We start from the raw sequence: 19408 nt of genomic DNA, 5'->3' as shown, positions 1-19408 counted from the left end.
ATAAAGTGCTATTAAGGACACTACCACTGCATTAGGTAACCTTAATTACAACTGCCATTTTTTTTACCTGTGCATCTGATATGATATTTAGAGGACCATGTACAGTACAATCTCCTATGTAATCAATGTTGCACTCTTCACAAACTAAAATAAAACACCAAAGCAACTTACAAAATGGATCTAGTCAGAGTTAACACTAGAGATATGATAAAAGTTTAAGTCAGAATTTGAGTTTCCCATTGTCCATAGATATAACTGTATAACTATTTTAGTATATAACTATATATAACTATAACTATAGCCTATATATATATATATATATATATATATATAAATAAATGCTCTATATTTTAATAAGAAAAGAAATATATATAATGCTAGCTAACCCCTGTCTGTAACTTGTAATGAACTCATAGATATACTATTTTTTTTAAACAGTACTTACAGATATATTCATCATCTTCAATGTGTGTTGTCACCTTATCCGGAGTATTTGTTGGTGAAAAACAATGCAGGTTTTTTATAACTTGTACTTCCTAAAGTTGAAATTTTCATTCGTTAAAACTGTACATTGTTTCATTAAATTTTGAATGGTATGGATAAGTTTTGAGCAGTGTTGACTGCAGCTATAAATTTAGAAATGTTACATAAAGAATAGTTTAAACACCTCATGTGACCCCATTATTAATTTCATGATAAACAGAACACAATTTTACAGAAATGAGGTTAATACTAATACAAATAAGACATACAGCATGACATTTTAGAAATATTTCTCTTACTGACCATTAGTTTAGAATTCTCTTTACTTTTCTCAGGCTGACACAGAACACTTGATATCTTTGCTTTCCTTTTCTCTCCACCTATTCATATTAAAAATATTTTTTACGCAAAGAACTATTTTTAAGACATCTTGACATTCATAAAATTACAAATGAGTTACCATCTAAAACTGGGGGCCATTCAGGATCAGATTCATAAGATGCTGAAAAATAGTCAAGCTCCACTTTACTTTTCTTTTCCTGAAGTTCAGATTCAGAATTCTCTGCTACCATACCTGCAGGGATAAGTTATAAAAAGGAAGTAAATGATAACTCATTGAAAAAACATGGCTCTGATACCATCTTTCAGCAAAGTAGTATTGTTCTTTGAAATGTGATTTCAAGTTGGCACATGATCTGTGTTATTAATGTGAGTGGCCATCTGTATATTAATGTGGCATACTTTGATAATTATGTAGCTAGTGTTGAATTAAATCCAAATTTATATACATAACATTTTATAAAATCTCCTGCACTTTAGTAACATACCTTAACAAATTCAAAGTCTAAGTATGACTTACAAAAACTTAATATGTAACTAGCTTCGCTATCTTAGAAGAAATGAATTTAATTCAATTTACATGTTCGGTTATAGATTAATCCCCCCCCCCTATAGTTGTTGAGTTATTTAATAAGAATGGCCTTCAAACCTCCTTTTAGTGTCAGGTGAATTTCCAATACCAGCATGGATTATCAATTAGCACTTTAAGTTATTCCTAGATGTCGAATTGATTATTTTGAGTTGATTAGAACTATATTTAACATTGACAGCACTACATTTCTCATATCATAGTTGTGTAGTGCTGGTTTGGTCATACTACGCCCAGACATTCCAGGGTGGGCTGTATAAACATTGAATGTAAGTTAATGACCCTCAGCAAGTGTGAGGTATCAGGGGGCACCAATGTTGTCCCTGGTTTGGTTTAGTCATCAATTGTTGTAGCCAACAGAATCCCTAATCTAGAGTGTTCTTTAAACAAGTGCATGTACCATGGGGGAGCCCAGGGTGCTCAGTGTCACAAGACTGCAAGGTCAGTTTGAACATTGTATCATGTACTGTACACAAACATACCTTAATTTATATTTATGAGTATATATATATATATATATATATATATATATATATATATATATATATATATATATATATATATATATATATATATATATATATATATAAATATATATATATATATATAAAATATTTAAAGAAAAATCTTACAAGTGTTTCACGGATCATCATAATTTATTCATATACAATTGTGATGTTTAGCCATAACCACATTTCTGCTTAGTTGGTAATTTCAATAATATAATAATACTTCACTTGATATTTAGTTTTACGCTATGTCACACTATGAATTAAAGTATGTTGTTACATACAGTTATGGATCAAATCCGCACTGACTGAGGCTATGCCCTAGGATGACCACAAAATTGTGGGGTGAGCCATAAATCAGACAAGACACCATAATTAGGTTTGGCACATACTACCCCCCCCCCCCCCCCCCCCCCCCCCCCAGTGGAGCAGGTAAAGGGTGGGAAGATTGATTGGAGAACTGTGCATAGTTTAGACAGTGACTGACCGTGACGCATTTGGTGAGTAAATATCTCTTGCATGATGCCCAAGTAGAGACTAAGTAGTAGAGTTAGTTATTATATACATTAGATAGGTAGATCTATTAGTTAAAATAATGTCATTTGGTCTGTTTAGTAGGGGTCGGTGTGGTCGAGTGTGTAAAGCTAATGGTTACAAAACCGAAGTCTCGAGTGCAAACCCTTGGGCAGATGAGGCTCGTTAGATGGGGACAGCCACTCTTCTAGGAGAGACAACTCCTAAATCAAACAACTGCTGCCTTGTAGTTTGTTTTTGGTTGGAGAATGGCTATGGAAGCAAATCCAAAAAAAAAAGCAGGCTGAAAGTGATAGTTCAGTAAAAAAAATGTAGCTACTAATAAACAGGATTGTGAGTCTAGTTTCTAGTTTTTATAGCTAATTTCTTTAGTATATTTTTATTATTAAAGCTAGAACTCTGTTCAATAATTAGACTTCCACGTAATTTTTCAGCTTTGTCCGATGAACTAAATCCCACTTCACTTTGTATCGGAGTCTAATTTTTTTCTGATTGCTTAGTTCAAAATTTTTTAACTTTTCTGAAAGAGGGTACTTTGAAAATTTATTACAACATATTTTTCTATTCTTTTTAGAATAGCTGAATATTTTTATCTGTTAAATGTAAAAGGTCATGTGATCGTACATTATGTCACCATTATTATGGGTACAAGTTTAGAGTAGGAAACCCCACCAAGTTCATGTATGTTTTGGGTTTTAGTCATAATTTTAAACTAAATAGTAAATGATGTGTAGCTTGAAATACTTTACATAACAAAACAAAAAAAAAATCGATTTTTAGTGTGTTCTTTAATTTTAACTAGATGTTAATGTTATGTTAATGCCTGCAACACTTAGCTAGAATGGGGGGGGGGGAAAGGAGGGGATGAATAAGCTAAATCTTTAGGACAGTTGTAACAATGTCCATATATGCTAATGATCAGTGCACGAGTGCAGATGTATTTACACTTTGCAGTCAGCTTAAAAATAAACCCTTATTAAATTCCTTTAAAAGAATATAGTCCTTGTCTACAAAAAAAACTGTGGTAAGTTATGCGTCATTGAGGCCATTGACTCCAATTTCAGCCTGCTTTTCTTTTGGATTTGCTTGTTTGAGTCAATGCTCTTCTCTACATTCTTGTTCTATTTATATAGCCTTTTGATGTTACTTTGTCCAGCTGCACTCTCAGCATCTTTCAAACTAGTGACAAATGCTTTCTGTTGTATCCTCCCCTCTATTTCACTGATTGGTTTGCCTGTACTGCTTTGGGTATTTTTCTCAAAGCTTCTTGTGGTACATGTTGATCTCCTGCTTGGTAGTATTTTTTCCCACATCTCTGAGGTCATCCTATTTTAATGGTCTATCCTTAGTTAGTGCTGGTGTTTTTATGTAGTTGTTGGGGTTCCAATCAGTGTTTCCCTTGGATACTTCTATTGATCCTGTAAGGGCTGCTATTTATCTATGATTTCTCAGCTGAAAACTTACTTCATAACTTCACTCATTAGATAGCATGTGGTTAAATTGTGGTGTAGTTTACCAGGGCCATTGAAGGTTTTCAACAGTAGCTACAAGTTTTAGATGTTCTGAAGCTACATCTGGCCCTCATCTCACTAAAAAATCAAGTTGACTTCTGCACTTTTGTATCATTTTATCAATTTGATTTTTTGTTTGAGCATGTGATTGGGAAGTGGGGAAAGCAGGCATGTTGGGGAGTGGGAGGGGATGTTGGAGAAAGATGTCATGTGTGAAGGTTGCTGGTGGAAGTGTGGCTTAGTGACACAGAGTATTTGATATTTTCTCTCTCCAATTTATTTTTCACTAAAAAAACAAGTGTTAAATTACCTTCTGGTACAGCTACCAATGCTGAGCTCCATTCAGGACCAGGGACACCAGAAACTGACAATATGTCAAGCACTTCTTTATTTTTCTTTTCCTGAAGATCAAGTTCAGAGCTCTCTGCTGTAAAACCTGCACAGATTTATAATTATTTGAGTCAAGTTAATGAAAATTCATTGAAAAACACACAAAGCTTTCAGGAAAAAAAATGTTCTTGGAAATGTGACTACAACTTATAAGTGCATTAAGTTTGTGAATCAGAAGTTTAAAGAGTCAATTCAAGCAGAGATTATTTTGATGCAAAAAAAATCTACATATATATTATTATTCTATTTCTAACAATTAAATTCAACCCCAAAAATGAAAATGTCTCAATACTTAATTTCATAAAGCTAATGTCACTCTTGAGTACAGTGTCAAATCAGGTTACATCTAAAGGAATTTTTTAAAGAGATGTTAAGTAAATTTCCAAAAAAAGATATTAAAAAAAATTGATTAGAGAAAACCATTTACCTGTTTTGTTACACTTTTCTACAACAGGTACTCTCTGGTGGTGTTTTGTCATGTCTGTTTTCTCTGCAAAAAAACTATCACACTGGTCACACTTGAAAGGCTTTTCTCCGCTAAGAATTTTATGCTGGTGATTCTTACATTTGTCACATTGATAAGTTTTTTCCATATGGATGTTCTGGTGTCTCTTAAAAACTTGCTTTAGTGTAAAAACTTTATTACATTTGTCACACTGATAAGGCTTTTTTCTGATATGAATAAGTTGATGTGACTTAAAATGTTCTAGCTGTATAAAACGCTTACTACAAATATAACATTTGTAAGGTTTTTCTCTAGTATGAATTCTTGTGTGACTTTTCATAACATTATACTGTGCAAAAGATTTACCACATCGGTCACATTTGTAAGGCTTTTCTCCTGTGTGATTTCTTTGGTGTTTCTTCAAATTGTAGAATTGCATAAAACTTTTACAACATTTGTCACACTTGTGAAGTTTTTCTTGATTGTGAAATGAGTAGTGGAAATTTAAACTTTGGTGATACCTAAAAGACTTATTAGATTTGTCACTTTTATGGGGCTTTTCTCCTTTGTGAATTCTTAGATGATCCTTTAGATGGCGATGCTGTTTGAAATATTTTTTACACATTTTACATTGGTGAGGCCTTGTTTTCATCTGGATTAACTTTGGTTGATTCTGGTTGGATGGCTGGGAAGAATGGTCACTAGGGGTATGGAAAAAATCCTGATGTCTTTCAGCAAGGAATTTGCCTCCATGTTTGTACTTGACATGACTCTCCAAATAGGAAAGTTGGGTAAAAGCCACTGTACAATATTGGCAGGAAAAATAATCTGAAAAATGAATTTGTAAAAAACTATTACATCTCAAGTTACATAGAAACAATTACACACAAGGAGGTTGCAAACATCTTGTTACAAAAAAGTTTTAAACAGTCAAGTAAAAGATGCAGATGCTTATGTGTTTTGACCAGTGTTCTGCATGTGTCCCATAATCAAATCTTTATTTTAAAAAAGCTAAATCAGGTTAGATTATGTGTATAACACTCTGCTATTGAACTATATAACTATAATGACAACAACAATGCCAATGACGTAACTGATGTATATAATGTCACTGATGTGACTTTTAGTTACATATGATGAGGTGATGACTAACATTACAACATATAGCCCTTCATTAATTCTGTATACTTTCACCAGCTTCCAATGTATCAGAACATCGGAAGATGAAAGTTTAAAGACTGAGCACCCCGTGAAAGTCAATCTATCCCAGAGGTCATATTACACAAAAAAATACCTGTTGAATTCACTCACAAGAGCAAACAACACACTAATTATTTGCAGACCTGCAATCCAGTTAGAACTCTAAAACAGATTATGTCCCTTGGTAACAACAAATACAAAATATTATCTAACCAATTCTCACTGTCTTTCATTATTATAAGCTTACCCTAGAATGTCCTTAATAAACCGTTCTAATACACCTCAGAACATTCAAAAATAAAATACAAAAGCTTATAACTGGCAAATAAACTACATCTACCATAGGCCTACACACTGGTATTTTGAAGACTAATAAAATACTGGTGTGAATAGATATATTTACCAATGTTGTTGCTGACAATGTCTGGCAAACTGCTCTTGCTAGCAGCTTTATCACTCTCTACCTCAAGACCCAGGTCCCTGGTATAGGTGTTACCACTGTACACCTGGAAATGTCAGAAATCACTATCATAGAACAGGCCACAACAGACTGAAACAACACATGTATAAAAAACTAAAAGTTGGCTCTGGCAAAACTTGCCCTTATGGCATGGCCTCGGGGAATGCAGAGCACGTCCTTCAGGACTGTTCCTTGTAAAACCAGGCGCGATCCAAACACTGGTCCCACTTAAGGAGAAACTATATGGGGCACCTGCACTCCTGTTGGACTGGCTATTTAAATCCTCCAACATTAACTCAATTCAGAACACAGAAGAAGAAAGAAGAACCATCATAGTCCTTGAACTACTTCTAGCCGAGTGTTGAATGTATTACCTACTTCTACACAGGTGTTTGGACCACCAACTTATGCCCAGGTGTTTGTATAACCTGCTTTAATCCAGGGGTAAGTGGGGACAGGGAGTGTGGGGGGGGGGGAGAGGAGGGGCTGGTAGGCGTGGCAGGGTGAATTAGCACAAAACAATCACCTGATGGGTAAAGAGGTGGTCTGGATTGTAATAAATTATTATTCTTGAACCAACATGCCATTTTTAGATTTGCTATTGACATTTGAGTATTTAAATAAAAATGGTAGTTGCACTCACAAATTAAAGACAATTATAGTAGCAATATGGTAGATAAAGCAAAATGACTGGTTAACAAAATAAAAAAGGCACTAAGCCTGGTTAACATGGATTCAACTGTCACTAAGAATTTGCTTAGTTATTCATTTGGACCAGATGAACCATACCATTGATAGAGCAGATGAAGTAGAGTTTATCTATTTCTTTGAACTTGGCATATTAACGGATGGCCAGTTCTATGCTCAGTTGGCTCAGGAAAGTCCCACAGACTGAAGCCCAAGATCTAAACCCAAGACTTTTCAGACAATCATCTTTTAAAGTGATACTTTTGATGATAGTCATGAAAGAAGATAATTAATTTGTATGCTCTTGTACTAACTGGTTTTGAGGGACCTTTACTATAAATCAAGTCCACCGGATGATCATGCAGGAAAGTAAGTAGACTCAAAATGCACATACAGAGACACGTTTAAAGAATTGGTTTTCTGGACTCATAATATATCAAATCCATCCCTATGGTCTTACATACATTGACAAACCGTGATGTTTTTTTCTTTTAGGTTGGTGAACCAAAATCAGACTAGGTGTATGCTTTATCCAGTGTGCCAGGATTGGCGTTTTAAAGTTCAAAAACTATATAATAAGCTTGAAAAGTCTATGTAAACATGCTACATTTTTTTTTAAATCATTAAAAAAAAATATGGCAAGCGATAATATTTACATTTCTAAAAACTAAGTAAAACAGGTAAGTAAAACAATACAGCAATTATTTTCCGTGATAAAATACACAATAGCTGTCAATGGGGTATAGCTTAGTCGTTTATTTATATCAAATAATATAACATCCTGTATCATCATAATACCCTGACTCTACTAATCCAAATTTTAAAAAAAAATGTTAGCTAAATTACTATTATATTACTAGTAATTATTTGTTTGAATATTTCTAGCCTTAGTAAAACCGGGAGTAATTTTGTGCTTATTTCTCAAATGTTATAAAATAGTCAATTTTGGTTGTAAAATATGCTTTCTGGCAACAACTATTTGGAACCACATGGGACCGGCTTGTCAAGCCTGTTGTTGTATTACATTAGGGTTGTTTGTCACTAGAGTACTACGGATGGAAAGTTCTTGGAAAGATTTATATTTCAAATAGTATTCTTTTTTTTAAAAAAAAAGCAAAATGTAAATAATATCTATAATTTGATAGCTTGGAATATTATGTTTTTAAACTTACTTCTACTAAACTAATTCAGTAACATGTATATATGTGTAAACATTGCAATGCAATTATGTATATAGAATTATAATGCTGTTTTTTATCATAATTTTATAACTGGATCAAGCTAAATCTGATGCAGAGAATTAAAATAATTGTGTGAAAGTATAAACTAGAACTGTAATTTCTTAACCCAACTAAAAAGTTATTAGTGAATGTACTGACTTTTCAGGTTCATGCTCCTTTTTGTTTTTTCATCTTAGCACAAAGAGGCAGTGATTTTATAAATATTTATAATTGAATTAATTCCACATTAAAATATATGTTTAAGCACAAGTACTATTTATGAATTTTTTTATGAGGTGTTTTTATTTTGTTTTTAAAACTAATAAGAATATTGATGTTTATTTTAAAATGAGGAGAAAGCAAAAGAAGTCAATTTTTGTTGTACCACTCATTGTAGTAGATGTCATTCACTGGGAAACTAATAAATATTAAAAGCACTATTGTTTTTACCTGTGAATCTGATTTACTTATATGTTCTTGTTCAGTGCAATCTTCTATATGTTCGTTATTTCCATGATTACAAACATCATCTTCATCATCATCTTCAATGACTATTACTTCGTCCTCCAAAGCAATTTTTACTGGAGAGATGGGCAGATTCTCTTTATCTTGTACTTCCTAAACATTGGATAAAACAATGCATATATTTATAAGAATGTGTTCAGCCAATAGAACATACATAATTACGTAGAAACAGATACTAATATGGTAATACAGTATGACCTTATAAAGAAATACTTCTCTGACCTTTAGTTTAGGTTTCTCTTCACTTTTATCTGGCTGACACAGATCATTTGATGTCTTTGTTTTCTTTTCCGCTCCACCTATTTATACAGAATTTCTTTTAACCAAAGAAACATTTAGTTACACATCTTGTAATCAATTACTAGAAAATAAGAGTTACCCATTGGTAGAGCATTTAATTCTGGGATAGATTCTAAATCGCTGTCACTAGATTCTATGAATGCATCTAGCGCCACTTCACTACTGTTTTCCTCAAGCTTTAATTCAGAATTCTCTTCTACAAGACCTGCAAATCACAAATAAAAAAACATGACTCTGCTACGTGCAAATATTTCAGTATTGATATAATGCTTCTTTAGAATGTGACAAATACATATGTGCATGAGCTTCATCTAGGCATATCTTTGTATTTGAAATGTGGTTATTCTTTTCCAAAGATTACACTTTCCAGCATAATCCTACAGCTATTACAGTTGATAAAGATCAATTAATACCTCAAATAATATCAAGAATATGTAGTGGGTAACTTTACAAACCTTACTAAAATGTTATTGTATGGAAAGATTTCTTAAACTTTTTTAAATGTATCAGTGGTGGTATGACTTTGAAAACTAGGTTGGCCTAGATGTATTTTAACAGTACTTAAATAATTTGTTAGATCTTGGAAATGAAGCATCATTTTTAGTATGGTCAACACCATTACCATCTATGTGACTACACATGTGGCATCAATTTACAATCTCTAAACCTATATAACCTGAACTTATTTTAACTTTATAAAACCTTACATTCAATGAAACAAAGATTTTTCTCAAATGTATCATTTTGTGTATACTCCGTGTAACATGGGTAAAGTAAAACATCTGGCAGAGATTTAGACCAAACGAATGACTTGGGCATGAGATTATCTACTATCTACCCCATACAATACAGACTGTATACACAGAGATAGAGTGAGTACTGTCAGTTATTTAAATTACATTTACACTACTGGGGGGAGGGGGGAACAACATGAAATCTTTTTAAAGGAGGAATAGTAACAAAGGAGAAATATTGGAAAATACTAGACTAGATATGATTATCCTAGACACAATGCATTATCAAAAACATCAATATGTGGACTAGAGTTGATCAGATATGAATTAAGATGATAGTTTGTCAAATGTGAACAGTGTGTGCACATAGTCAGAAAATCAACACCAAATGCTCCTAAATTGAGAAAACACAAGTCTCCTATGGTTTTAACTTGGCAGCAACTGACAGCATGTCTGAAACATCTCAAAACACTAGGAAGACAAGCTGCAAGTTCTTCTAAGGCCAGAGTTGGTCAGTAGTGTACAAAGGCTAGTACTTTTTCAGGCCAAGAAAGCCTACAGCCATTTTGAAAACAAAAACAAATTACTAGGATAACAAATACAAACAAGATATCAAATTTCAACTGTTTTATTTCACAAAGCTAAGACCCATGTTAAGTGATGTGACAAATGATGCTTAACACTCAGAGAAGAACAAGAAAATATATGACATGATTCTCAATCAAGGAGAATAGAGTAAATTAACACCAGTTCTATCACTTGTGAGACTTGTCTTGTATTTATTCTGTGTAGTCCTTAGTGGTCAAACATTTAATACACTTGCGACACTTGTTAGTCTTTTATCTGCATGAAATTGCTGTGTCCTTAAATCAAGATTCTGTGTAAAGCATTAATTACATTAGTCATTCTTTGATGATCTCTATTTGCAACTATTTCCACTATGTTTATATTTCAAATGTCTATCTAAAAAGGAAAGTTGGGTTAAAATCACTCTATATTACTGGCAAGGGTAACAATCGGTAAAATTGTTTTCATAAAAATGAATTATACCTCTGATCCCTTTATTAAAAATCATCTTATAAAGAAAAAAGGCAATAACAATCAGATGAAGTCAGAGACTACTCGGCCTAGCAGTAGAACGCAAGCTTGCTAAAACGAAAGTCACAGAATCAAAACGGACCATGTATCCATACCAGGTTATCAACACAATCAAGCCTAGCCACTGCTGAGTACCATTGAAATGAGAAATGCTAAATTCTGCATTGTGTTGCAGTCTGTCTGGCATAAGAGCAATGTTTAAGCCAGTTAAGCTCACATAAGAGAGAATTTATTTCTGATATTGCGATCCATAACCTAGTCTACCTCAAAAAGTTGTGATTAAATCATATGAATGTACTTGATTTCACTGACAATTAGTACGTAGTGAATCACATAATTTATTTTCACCACATGACAGATAAAATATAATCAGTTGAAACAAACGAATGCTAATATTTACCATTATTATTGTTCCCAATATTTGGCAAACTGTTCACGCTAGCTGCATTAGCCCTCTCTGCCTGAATGCCCAGGTCTCTGGCATAACTGTCATCATAGTTCACCTGGAAATATATCAGAAATCTGTTAAATCCCTAGGGACAACAGAACTAACATATCATCAGTTTACAAAATTTAGTCCCTTGCCTAGATTATCCTTCTCATGGTTAAATGAAGTCCCAGGGTCCACCCTACTCCAGTGGGTGCTTCATGTAAATGTAGCTGGGAAAAGTGCTGACCACACACATTCCCTTCATATACTGAGGTTATATAAATTCTACATACAAATAGCCTGCCCAATGGTTCATCATATAAGAAAATAAATGTTTAGTTTCCCACCAACCATGTCTTTTGGATAAAATAAACCAAAAAAAAAAAAGCTATAAATCATATGCATAATCATTTTCTCAGCTTTTCTGATGTATTTCAGATACTTGCATTTGATTTGATTTAAGTTATTCTTCAAAATCAGTACATTTTGGTATCATTAATACTTAACAGGTCAAATATTGCCCACATTTTTAATTCTAAATGTTCATATGGAGAAAATAACCAAAATGTTCTAAATTTCTCCTTTTCTGAAATTGTTTCAAAATGTCAGTTTTTGAATGAGTATCTAAGACAGATGTACCCACTAGTATTCAGTGATGTCAACTTATCTATCTAAGACAGATGTACCCACCAGTATTCAGTGATGTCAACTTTTCTATCTAAGACAGATGTACCCACCAGTATTCAGTGATGTCAACTTATCTATCTAAGACAGATGTACCCACCAGTATTCAGTGATGTCAACTTATCTATCTAAGACAGATGTACCAACCAGTATTCAGTGATGTCAACTTATCTATCTAAGACAGATGTACCAACCAGTATTCAGTGATGTCAACTTATCTATCTAAGACAGATGTACCCACCAGTATTCAGTGATGTCAACTTATCTATCTAAGACAGATGTACCCACCAGTATTCAGTGATGTCAACTTTTCTAAGACAGATGTACCCACCAGTATTTCTGTGATGTCAACTTATCTATCTAAGACAGAAGTACCCACCAGTATTCAGTGATGTCAACTTATCTAAGACAGATGTACCCACCAGTATTCAGTGATGTCAACTTATCTATCTATGACAGATGTACCCACCAGTATTCAGTGATGTCAACTTATCTATCTAAGACAGATGTACCCACCAGTATTCAGTGATGTCAACTTATCTAAGACAGATGTACCCACCAGTATTCAGTGATGTCAACTTATCTATCTAAGACAGATGTACCCACCAGTATTCAGTGATGTCAACTTTTCTATCTAAGACAGATGTACCCACCAGTATTTCTGTGCCAGCTGGGATGTCCCTGTGAGCCCTGTAGAAGATTTCACCCTGATGTTGGTATGCTGTGACATACTGTTCATCTTCACATCGTGCAAAGTTTATAAACCTCATCCAATTGGAATCGGAGGTATCACTACCATCAATACAATGGGATGGACTCCCATCCTTGAAGATCTGTAGAATATAGAATAAGAGAGGTCACAAGCATAAAAAAATGGGTTCGACTGATCAATGAAGATCTAGAGAATCAAATTTAGTTTCTATTTGCCACAAATAAACAATAAATAAACAACCAATGGAATAATGGGACAGTGTGGTCAAATGGCAGATAATATAACTGCAACCCAAAAGTCTTGAGTTCAAATCCAGGTTCACTGCTGTAGAACATTCCTGATTCCGCCCAGTTCTGATAGGTACCAAACTCACATTCGGGAAAGTGAAAATGGCTGGGCATAGTGGTGACCACACTAGCTTGTCATCAGTAACCCATCAGTTAATGTTCACCAGAGAGAGTAATTAGGGGGATATGCAATACGCTCCTGTTTAGTCAGGATTGAGCTAATCTTAGCTTATTTATCTTTAACTGTTGAGAATTTCATTTTTTTTTTTAAATTTAATATTAATTTTTATAAAAGAGTAAAAATTCCAAATATTTCCATATATGGTTTTTTGACAACTGGCTATTTACTTATTATTATTCAATAAAATAAATCAGTTCATCTGCAATTAATTATATCTACAATATACAACTTAGCTCACCTGCCAACAATACTTTGAGTCAGGTGCCATCTGTTCAATGCTCTTATTCTTCCCAACATAAGGCCCAAAAATAGTCTGAGCAGGAAAAAATCTTTTGGCAAAAATCCCAAGCCAAGCATCAGGCATATCAGATGTTTTAATAGCCAACCCAGGGGGAAGAGTTTTCCTACAGTAATCTTTGTCCTTGCCCCTGATGCAGTCTGGTGGAACCTGTTTTTCATTAAAGAAAATATTTTAATCTTCGCCATTTTTATGACAGCATTGCAATGAACATCAAGACAGCGGTCTTATACTTACCTGTGAATCTGACACATTTAGAGAACCAGGTTCTATACACTCTTTGATTTGTTTAATGTTGCTCTCTTGACTAACTGAAACAAAATATATTGTATAAAACATATTGTGGGACTGGAATATACGATCATTTTATGGTAATTTTATTTTTATGTAATGTGTGATATGTGTGATGGAGGAGGGGTGGGAAAGAAATATCTGGCGTTTTAGACGACCCCTAAATTAAATTTACAATTTTAATGCAAGTACTCACAGAGACTTTCATCACTGTCACTGTGATCTTCCTCCAAGGCATAATTTGGTTGAAAACAAGGCAGGCTTGTTCTATCTTGTGTGTCAACTTCCTGAATTTTAAATTTTCATTTGTTAAAACTACAGGCCTACATTGCTCATTGCTGCTAACAATTGTGAATAATGTTAGGTTGACAGTTGTGCAATCTGTTTTGGATTTTTTAAAATGTAAATGGATCATTCTGGGGTGCTATCTCATTGTCTGCCCAAAGCCATGGTAGACTATTGCTATTGTTGTGTGTATAAATATCACAAACATGTAGTTATCCACACCATCCAAACCTTTTAAAATGTATTTATGTATTTATGTATGTATATTGATACTTGGCTAAATTTATTGATACATGGCTAAAATTGAAACAGAACATACACCAATTTTTTTTTAAACTGATAAGCATAGAATTCAGTATAACATAATATCAGAAATATTTCTCTGACCTTAAGAGTAAATTTCTCTTTATTTTTGTCAGGCTGACACAGAACACTTGATACCTTTGTTTTCATTCTCTCTCCACCTATTTATACAGAACTTTTTTCATTATGTTATCTAACAGTTTAACTCTAAAAGAGGAATTTAAAGATTTGATTATTAGCAACTTGATGGAATGATGATAGAACTCACAAAGCTAACCTAAAATTCCCAGGTTTGGATCCCTGACTAGGGCCCAGAGACCACCCAGATAAGTACCTAACTAACATTAGGGAAACACAATCACCTAGGTTAAGGTGCTAACCACACTATGCCATGTCATTAGAACAGATTAACTAACTTAGTTTGCCCTATGTGTCTTGGGCAAGAATGGGTAAAGATGATGATAAACTTGATGATATATCTTTTATGTATCACTTACAAGAAATTTGAATTATTTGTTGTTATAAACATTTCTGGCAAGTAAACAATATTTTTTAAAAGTATATATCACAAAAAATATAGCACAAATCAGCCAGATGGTTTAAAAAATATAAACATGTGTGACAAATTTCAATTAAATCTTTTAAAAAAAGTGTTACCCGGTGGTATAGCCTCTAATGCTGGGGTCCATTCTAAATCCGAGTTACCACAAACTGACAATGAGTCTAGCTCCACTTTACTGTCCACTTCCAAAAGCTTACATTCAGAAGTCTCGGGTATAAGACCTGCAAAGATAAACTATAAATAGACCTACTCCAGGAAAATTCATAGAGAAAAGGTGGCTAAGTTACGCTTTAAAATGTTGAGCTAAGAAATACTGTCCTTTTACTATGAACAAGACTTTAGTGGAATGAACCTCTTAATTAGATATGTGCTTACATTATAACTATAATTCTATAACAAGCATTAGAGTTTTAAAATATTTACTATCTTCGATACCAGCTATATGAGAACATAATTAATTTAAAAGAACAAAAATAGGCTCTAAGCTGTTCCTACACTCTAAATAATGGTTGGATCCAAATGTAGAACAGAACTAAAATCTATTTAAAAAAGATATTTGAAAAATGTTTTTTAAAACAAAAAAGTCTTCTAAGAAAATTTCTTTAACCCACCAACACTTTTTAGCAGTTCATAGTTTTGTGGTATTTTGCTCAGGTGGTGCTTTACATGCTCAGGCAAAGCAGCAAACTCTTCAGGTGTGAAAAATCTTTCACAAAGGATGGCAAGTTTTCGGGTTTTGTTTTCCATAGCTGCCTGTCATATGAGAATATCATAAAGGTTCTAGATCTAATAAGCATTTTAATTAATCTAACACACAATTCATTCTTCCCCCCCCCCCAAAAAAAAAAAAGATTATTGGGTGTATTTGTTGCTAATTATTTAATTCTGGGTAACTAAACACTCAACTATATTTGAAAAGAAAATAAAAACAATGGACCCAAATGAGCAAACTGTTCATTAAATATTTTGAAATCAGGTATTGTATTAATAAAACTAAATGTGGTTATTTAAGTGTATTGTGAGGTTCTTTTTAGACTTAACTAAAGATTGGATAAGGATATTGACCAGGGGTCTCTAAAATGCAGCCCTCAAGGTCCTCTCAACCGGCTCGCTGAGATATTTTTCTCCCTATAAAAAATGTTTGTTGTAGATGGCTGAGGAATTTTGCCCAGAATATTCAAAACAATTTGAAAATGTAGCTTTGGGTGCAAATACCATTGCCCACTGTGTTGCAGACATTGATGAAAACATTGTGACTCAAATAGCAAAAAATACAAGTAAGTTTCGACATTTTTCAATTCCAATGGATCAGTCGCTGGACAGCTGTTCCACCTCTCAACTGCTTGTGTTCATTAGAGGTGTGGATAAAGACATGTACATAACACAAGAGCTGGCTTCTCTACATAATATGTATGGCACTGTTACTGGAGAGGATATATTCAATGAGTTAAAAAAGCATTTGCTGAAAATAACTTGGACTGGACTAACCTCAGTTAACTGACTGTTAATGGAGATAAGTACAAGAGTACAAGAGGGCAGCATTAACTATCAAATATCAGTTTGGGGGCCAGAGTTTCTTCAAGGCATCTTTTCAGGGTGGCAGATCCCCCCCCCCCTCCCACACACTCTCTCAAAAACAATTTACATAGAAATATATAAAAATTATTTCAAGTGTCTGGAGGCTTTTAGGTGGGTATATAGATCAGAAACTAGATTTCCCTATCTTTTAGGTTAAGAAAATTTAAATGACTAGTTATATCTGCAGCAGAGGCCAATTTCTATACCCACTCTTCACCAGACATTAATGGTTGTGGCTTGCCTTTACTTTCCAGGAAGAAACCTATTTCCTTACTTAACTTAAATACTCTGCTTAGAACTTTCTCACAACGTGGGCTGTAGTTTGGAGACCCCTGCTTTAGGAATTTAGTCCCTTTTTGTTGTTGTTTTTACGGCCGCCATGGAGGCAAAATTGACAAAGACACGCCCTTTGTCCATATCCATGTCAACAATGATGATTAATAATGTGATAAATGTGATTCAATGTTGGAAACTCATCAAACTCATTTCTGTCCATTATTTATATTTAATGAATCTGGGTAGGATTCTAGAGCTAGACTAGATCTAGATCATATTCCACATTTAGAATCTAGATCTAGATACTTTAACATGTGTAATAACTTTTATAGATTCTAGTATTCAACTAGATCAAGTTAGACTATCTGTCCTAGATCAGACTAGACTAGATCTAGATTTAATCTAGAGCTAGATTATTCTAGAATTTTGTTCTAGATTTAGAATATAGATTGTATCTAGACTTGCTACTAGATTCTAGATCTAGGTAGATTTCTACTCTAGATCTAGAATAGATTAGTAAGATCAATTTTCAATTTTCACCACACAAAGAAATTAGAAATGGGTAGATCTATAAAACACTATTAAAAACACAGAATATTGAAAAAGACAATGTGTGCGCAAGTTTTGGGCTGGGTAGCACTGGTGTTGGTCTATTAGCCTGACTAGCAGGGTTGGCATGGTCGAGTCAGTAAAGCTCATGGTTGCTAAACCGAAAAGTCTCGAGTTCGAACCCATGGGGAGATGAGGCTCTTTAGTCTTTAGCTGGGAACAGCCACTCTTCAAGGAAAGACAACTCCAAAATCAAACAACTGCTGCCTTGTAGTTTGTTCTTGGTTGGACAAAAGCTATAAAGCAAACCCAAAATGAAAATCAGGCTGAAATCGGAGTCAATGTACTCAATGGGGCATAACCTGTTGACACGTAAACTTGTGTTGGAGATGATCCTTTCCAACACTAAAATTTACTGACTAGCAGACTTTCAAGAAATTAGAAAATAGATCTGGATTCTAGATTAGATCTAGAAATCTAGCATGCGACGTCAATTTTATTAAATACCTTTTATTGACATTTAAAGTTTAGAAATCTAATCTAGATTATTATTTTTATAGAGAAGTTCTAGATCTAAAAATCCAATCTAGATTTAGCTAGATCTATTTAGTCTATTAATAATTATCATCTTCTGTCTTCTTTTCTGGCTAGATCTAGATCAGAGGTCTAGCTAGGGGAGGACGGGTAGGTTGGCCGCTGACCTCAAGAGGGCGCCAAATTGAGTAGAACAATAAAATAGCATGCTTATTCCGAGCTGCACTGAAGGCTTTCTACGTTGCTTGTGTGATACGGGAAAAAAATACTATTGACGGTGACTGATGTGTTTGTGTGATGGGGGCAGGGGATGTCCTTTTTCGCTAACGTGAATAAATATTAAATATGGGAGGGGGGTGGCGGCGCAAAATTGAAAATTGATAGTTCTCCCCGGAATGGGTTGCTACACCTTTGATCTAGATTTTTAGAATCTAGATCTAGATAATCTAGATCCTAAACAGAATCAAGAATCTAGATCTAGATCTAATAAAAATGAAAAATAACCTTGGACGTAGTCTACTGACTTGACTGGTCACTCTCATCACTGAGTCACTACTGAGTGATATTCAGATTCTACTTTAATAACTTTACTTTCGATTGTTTCAAGATTAAGTCAGTAGTCTAAAGTCTAAGTCTTGATCTCGGGAAGATTTAAATTTATACTTAAATTTAGATCTATACCTAGATCTAGATTTTCTAGATCTATATGATTCTATCTTTATCAGTGTTTGGGCTTAGAAATCAAGAGCTAGATCTAGATCTAAATCTAGATTCTTAAACTAATCTGAATAATTTCCAATATTTAAAACCGGAAGCGCCAATCGTGAGTCTAAACCGGAACGGGATAAGGTGGGTACATTTAGATTCTAGACCGGAAGTTTATCTAGATAATAATATATCAATATCCGTGTGGCGTCAAAAAGGCCAATGACCAGAGTTTCTTCCAGGCATCTCTTCGGGGGGGGGGGGGGGGGGGGGGGGGGGTGGAGAAGTACCCAAACGGAAAATTTTTTACCGCCCCCCCCCCGAACGAAATGAAATTTATATAATTTATATAGAAAATATATACTTTTAACAGTGTCCGCCCCAGAGGCGTAGCGACCCTTCCCGGCGCCCGGGGACATACTTCCAATTTGGCGCCCCCTCGAGAGCAAATTTTCGATTTGCACCCCCCCCCCCCCTCGAACTTTTCATTTGCACCCCCCCCCCCCTCAAACTTTCGATTTGCACCCCCCCCTCGAACTTTTCATTTGCACCCCCCCCTCAAACTTTCAATTTGGCGCCCCCCCTAAGGTCGGCGCCCGGGGACATATGTCCCCCCCCCGCCCCCCCCTCGCTACGCTACTGGTCCGCCCCCCCCCCCCCCCGAAGAAAGTCTACCGCCCCCCCCCCCCGAAAATTTCAAGTGCACCCC

At 34.5% G+C, this 19408-nt stretch overlaps 2 protein-coding genes across 3 annotated transcripts in view; both read right to left on the bottom strand.

The window, feature by feature from the left end:
• Window positions 1-9503, bottom strand: part of LOC131947800 (uncharacterized) — a 49081-nt gene extending 39578 nt beyond the window's left edge. The window contains exons 1-11 of the mRNA XM_059309124.1: window positions 9485-9503; window positions 9272-9397; window positions 9115-9191; window positions 8818-8985; window positions 6404-6506; window positions 4783-5628; window positions 4276-4401; window positions 944-1057; window positions 787-863; window positions 446-536; window positions 68-144 (exon numbers count right to left, since the gene is read on the bottom strand). Of these exons, the coding sequence (XP_059165107.1) occupies window positions 68-144; window positions 446-536; window positions 787-863; window positions 944-1057; window positions 4276-4401; window positions 4783-5628; window positions 6404-6506; window positions 8818-8985; window positions 9115-9191; window positions 9272-9397; window positions 9485-9503 (1824 nt within the window). The remainder of the gene's footprint in view (window positions 1-67; window positions 145-445; window positions 537-786; window positions 864-943; window positions 1058-4275; window positions 4402-4782; window positions 5629-6403; window positions 6507-8817; window positions 8986-9114; window positions 9192-9271; window positions 9398-9484) is intronic.
• A 1081-nt stretch (window positions 9504-10584) lies between these two features.
• Window positions 10585-18832, bottom strand: LOC131947784 (histone-lysine N-methyltransferase PRDM7). Of its 2 annotated transcripts, none has more exons than XM_059309100.1 (10): window positions 18499-18832; window positions 15669-15810; window positions 15153-15278; window positions 14580-14656; window positions 14104-14194; window positions 13854-13927; window positions 13557-13766; window positions 12792-12971; window positions 11425-11527; window positions 10585-10803 (listed from the first exon to the last, which is right to left on the bottom strand). In XM_059309100.1, exons 2-10 carry the CDS (start codon window positions 15802-15804, stop codon window positions 10796-10798), a joined length of 1005 nt encoding a protein of 334 aa, XP_059165083.1. In that variant the 5' UTR covers window positions 15805-15810; window positions 18499-18832; the 3' UTR covers window positions 10585-10795. The 2 variants fall into 2 exon arrangements, with proteins under 2 accessions (XP_059165083.1, XP_059165084.1); XM_059309101.1 differs by having other exon boundaries at window positions 18676-18832.
• Window positions 18833-19408: the final 576 nt, after the last annotated feature.

Source organism: Physella acuta, unplaced genomic scaffold (genome assembly GCF_028476545.2).
Source record: "Physella acuta isolate Inbredline_101_S28 unplaced genomic scaffold, ASM2847654v3 ptg000607l, whole genome shotgun sequence".
NCBI classification, from domain to species: domain Eukaryota; kingdom Metazoa; phylum Mollusca; class Gastropoda; family Physidae; genus Physella; species Physella acuta.
The sequence above is the reverse complement of the archived record's forward strand: the minus strand, read 5'-3'. Positions and strand labels throughout refer to the sequence as shown.

What these genes read in the sequence shown, in the direction of transcription:
- LOC131947784 (XM_059309100.1), bottom strand. Translation starts at nt 15,804, where the DNA reads ATGGAAAACAAAACCCGAAAACTTGCCATCCTTTGTGAAAGATTTTTC. An exon ending in TAAATGTGTCAGATTCACAG is followed by an intron (nt 13,767 to 13,853) that starts GTAAGTATAAGA and finishes AATGAAAAACAG; the next exon opens with GTTCCACCAGACTGCATCAG. An exon ending in ACTCAAAGTATTGTTGGCAG is followed by an intron (nt 12,972 to 13,556) that starts GTGAGCTAAGTT and finishes TATATTCTACAG; the next exon opens with ATCTTCAAGGATGGGAGTCC.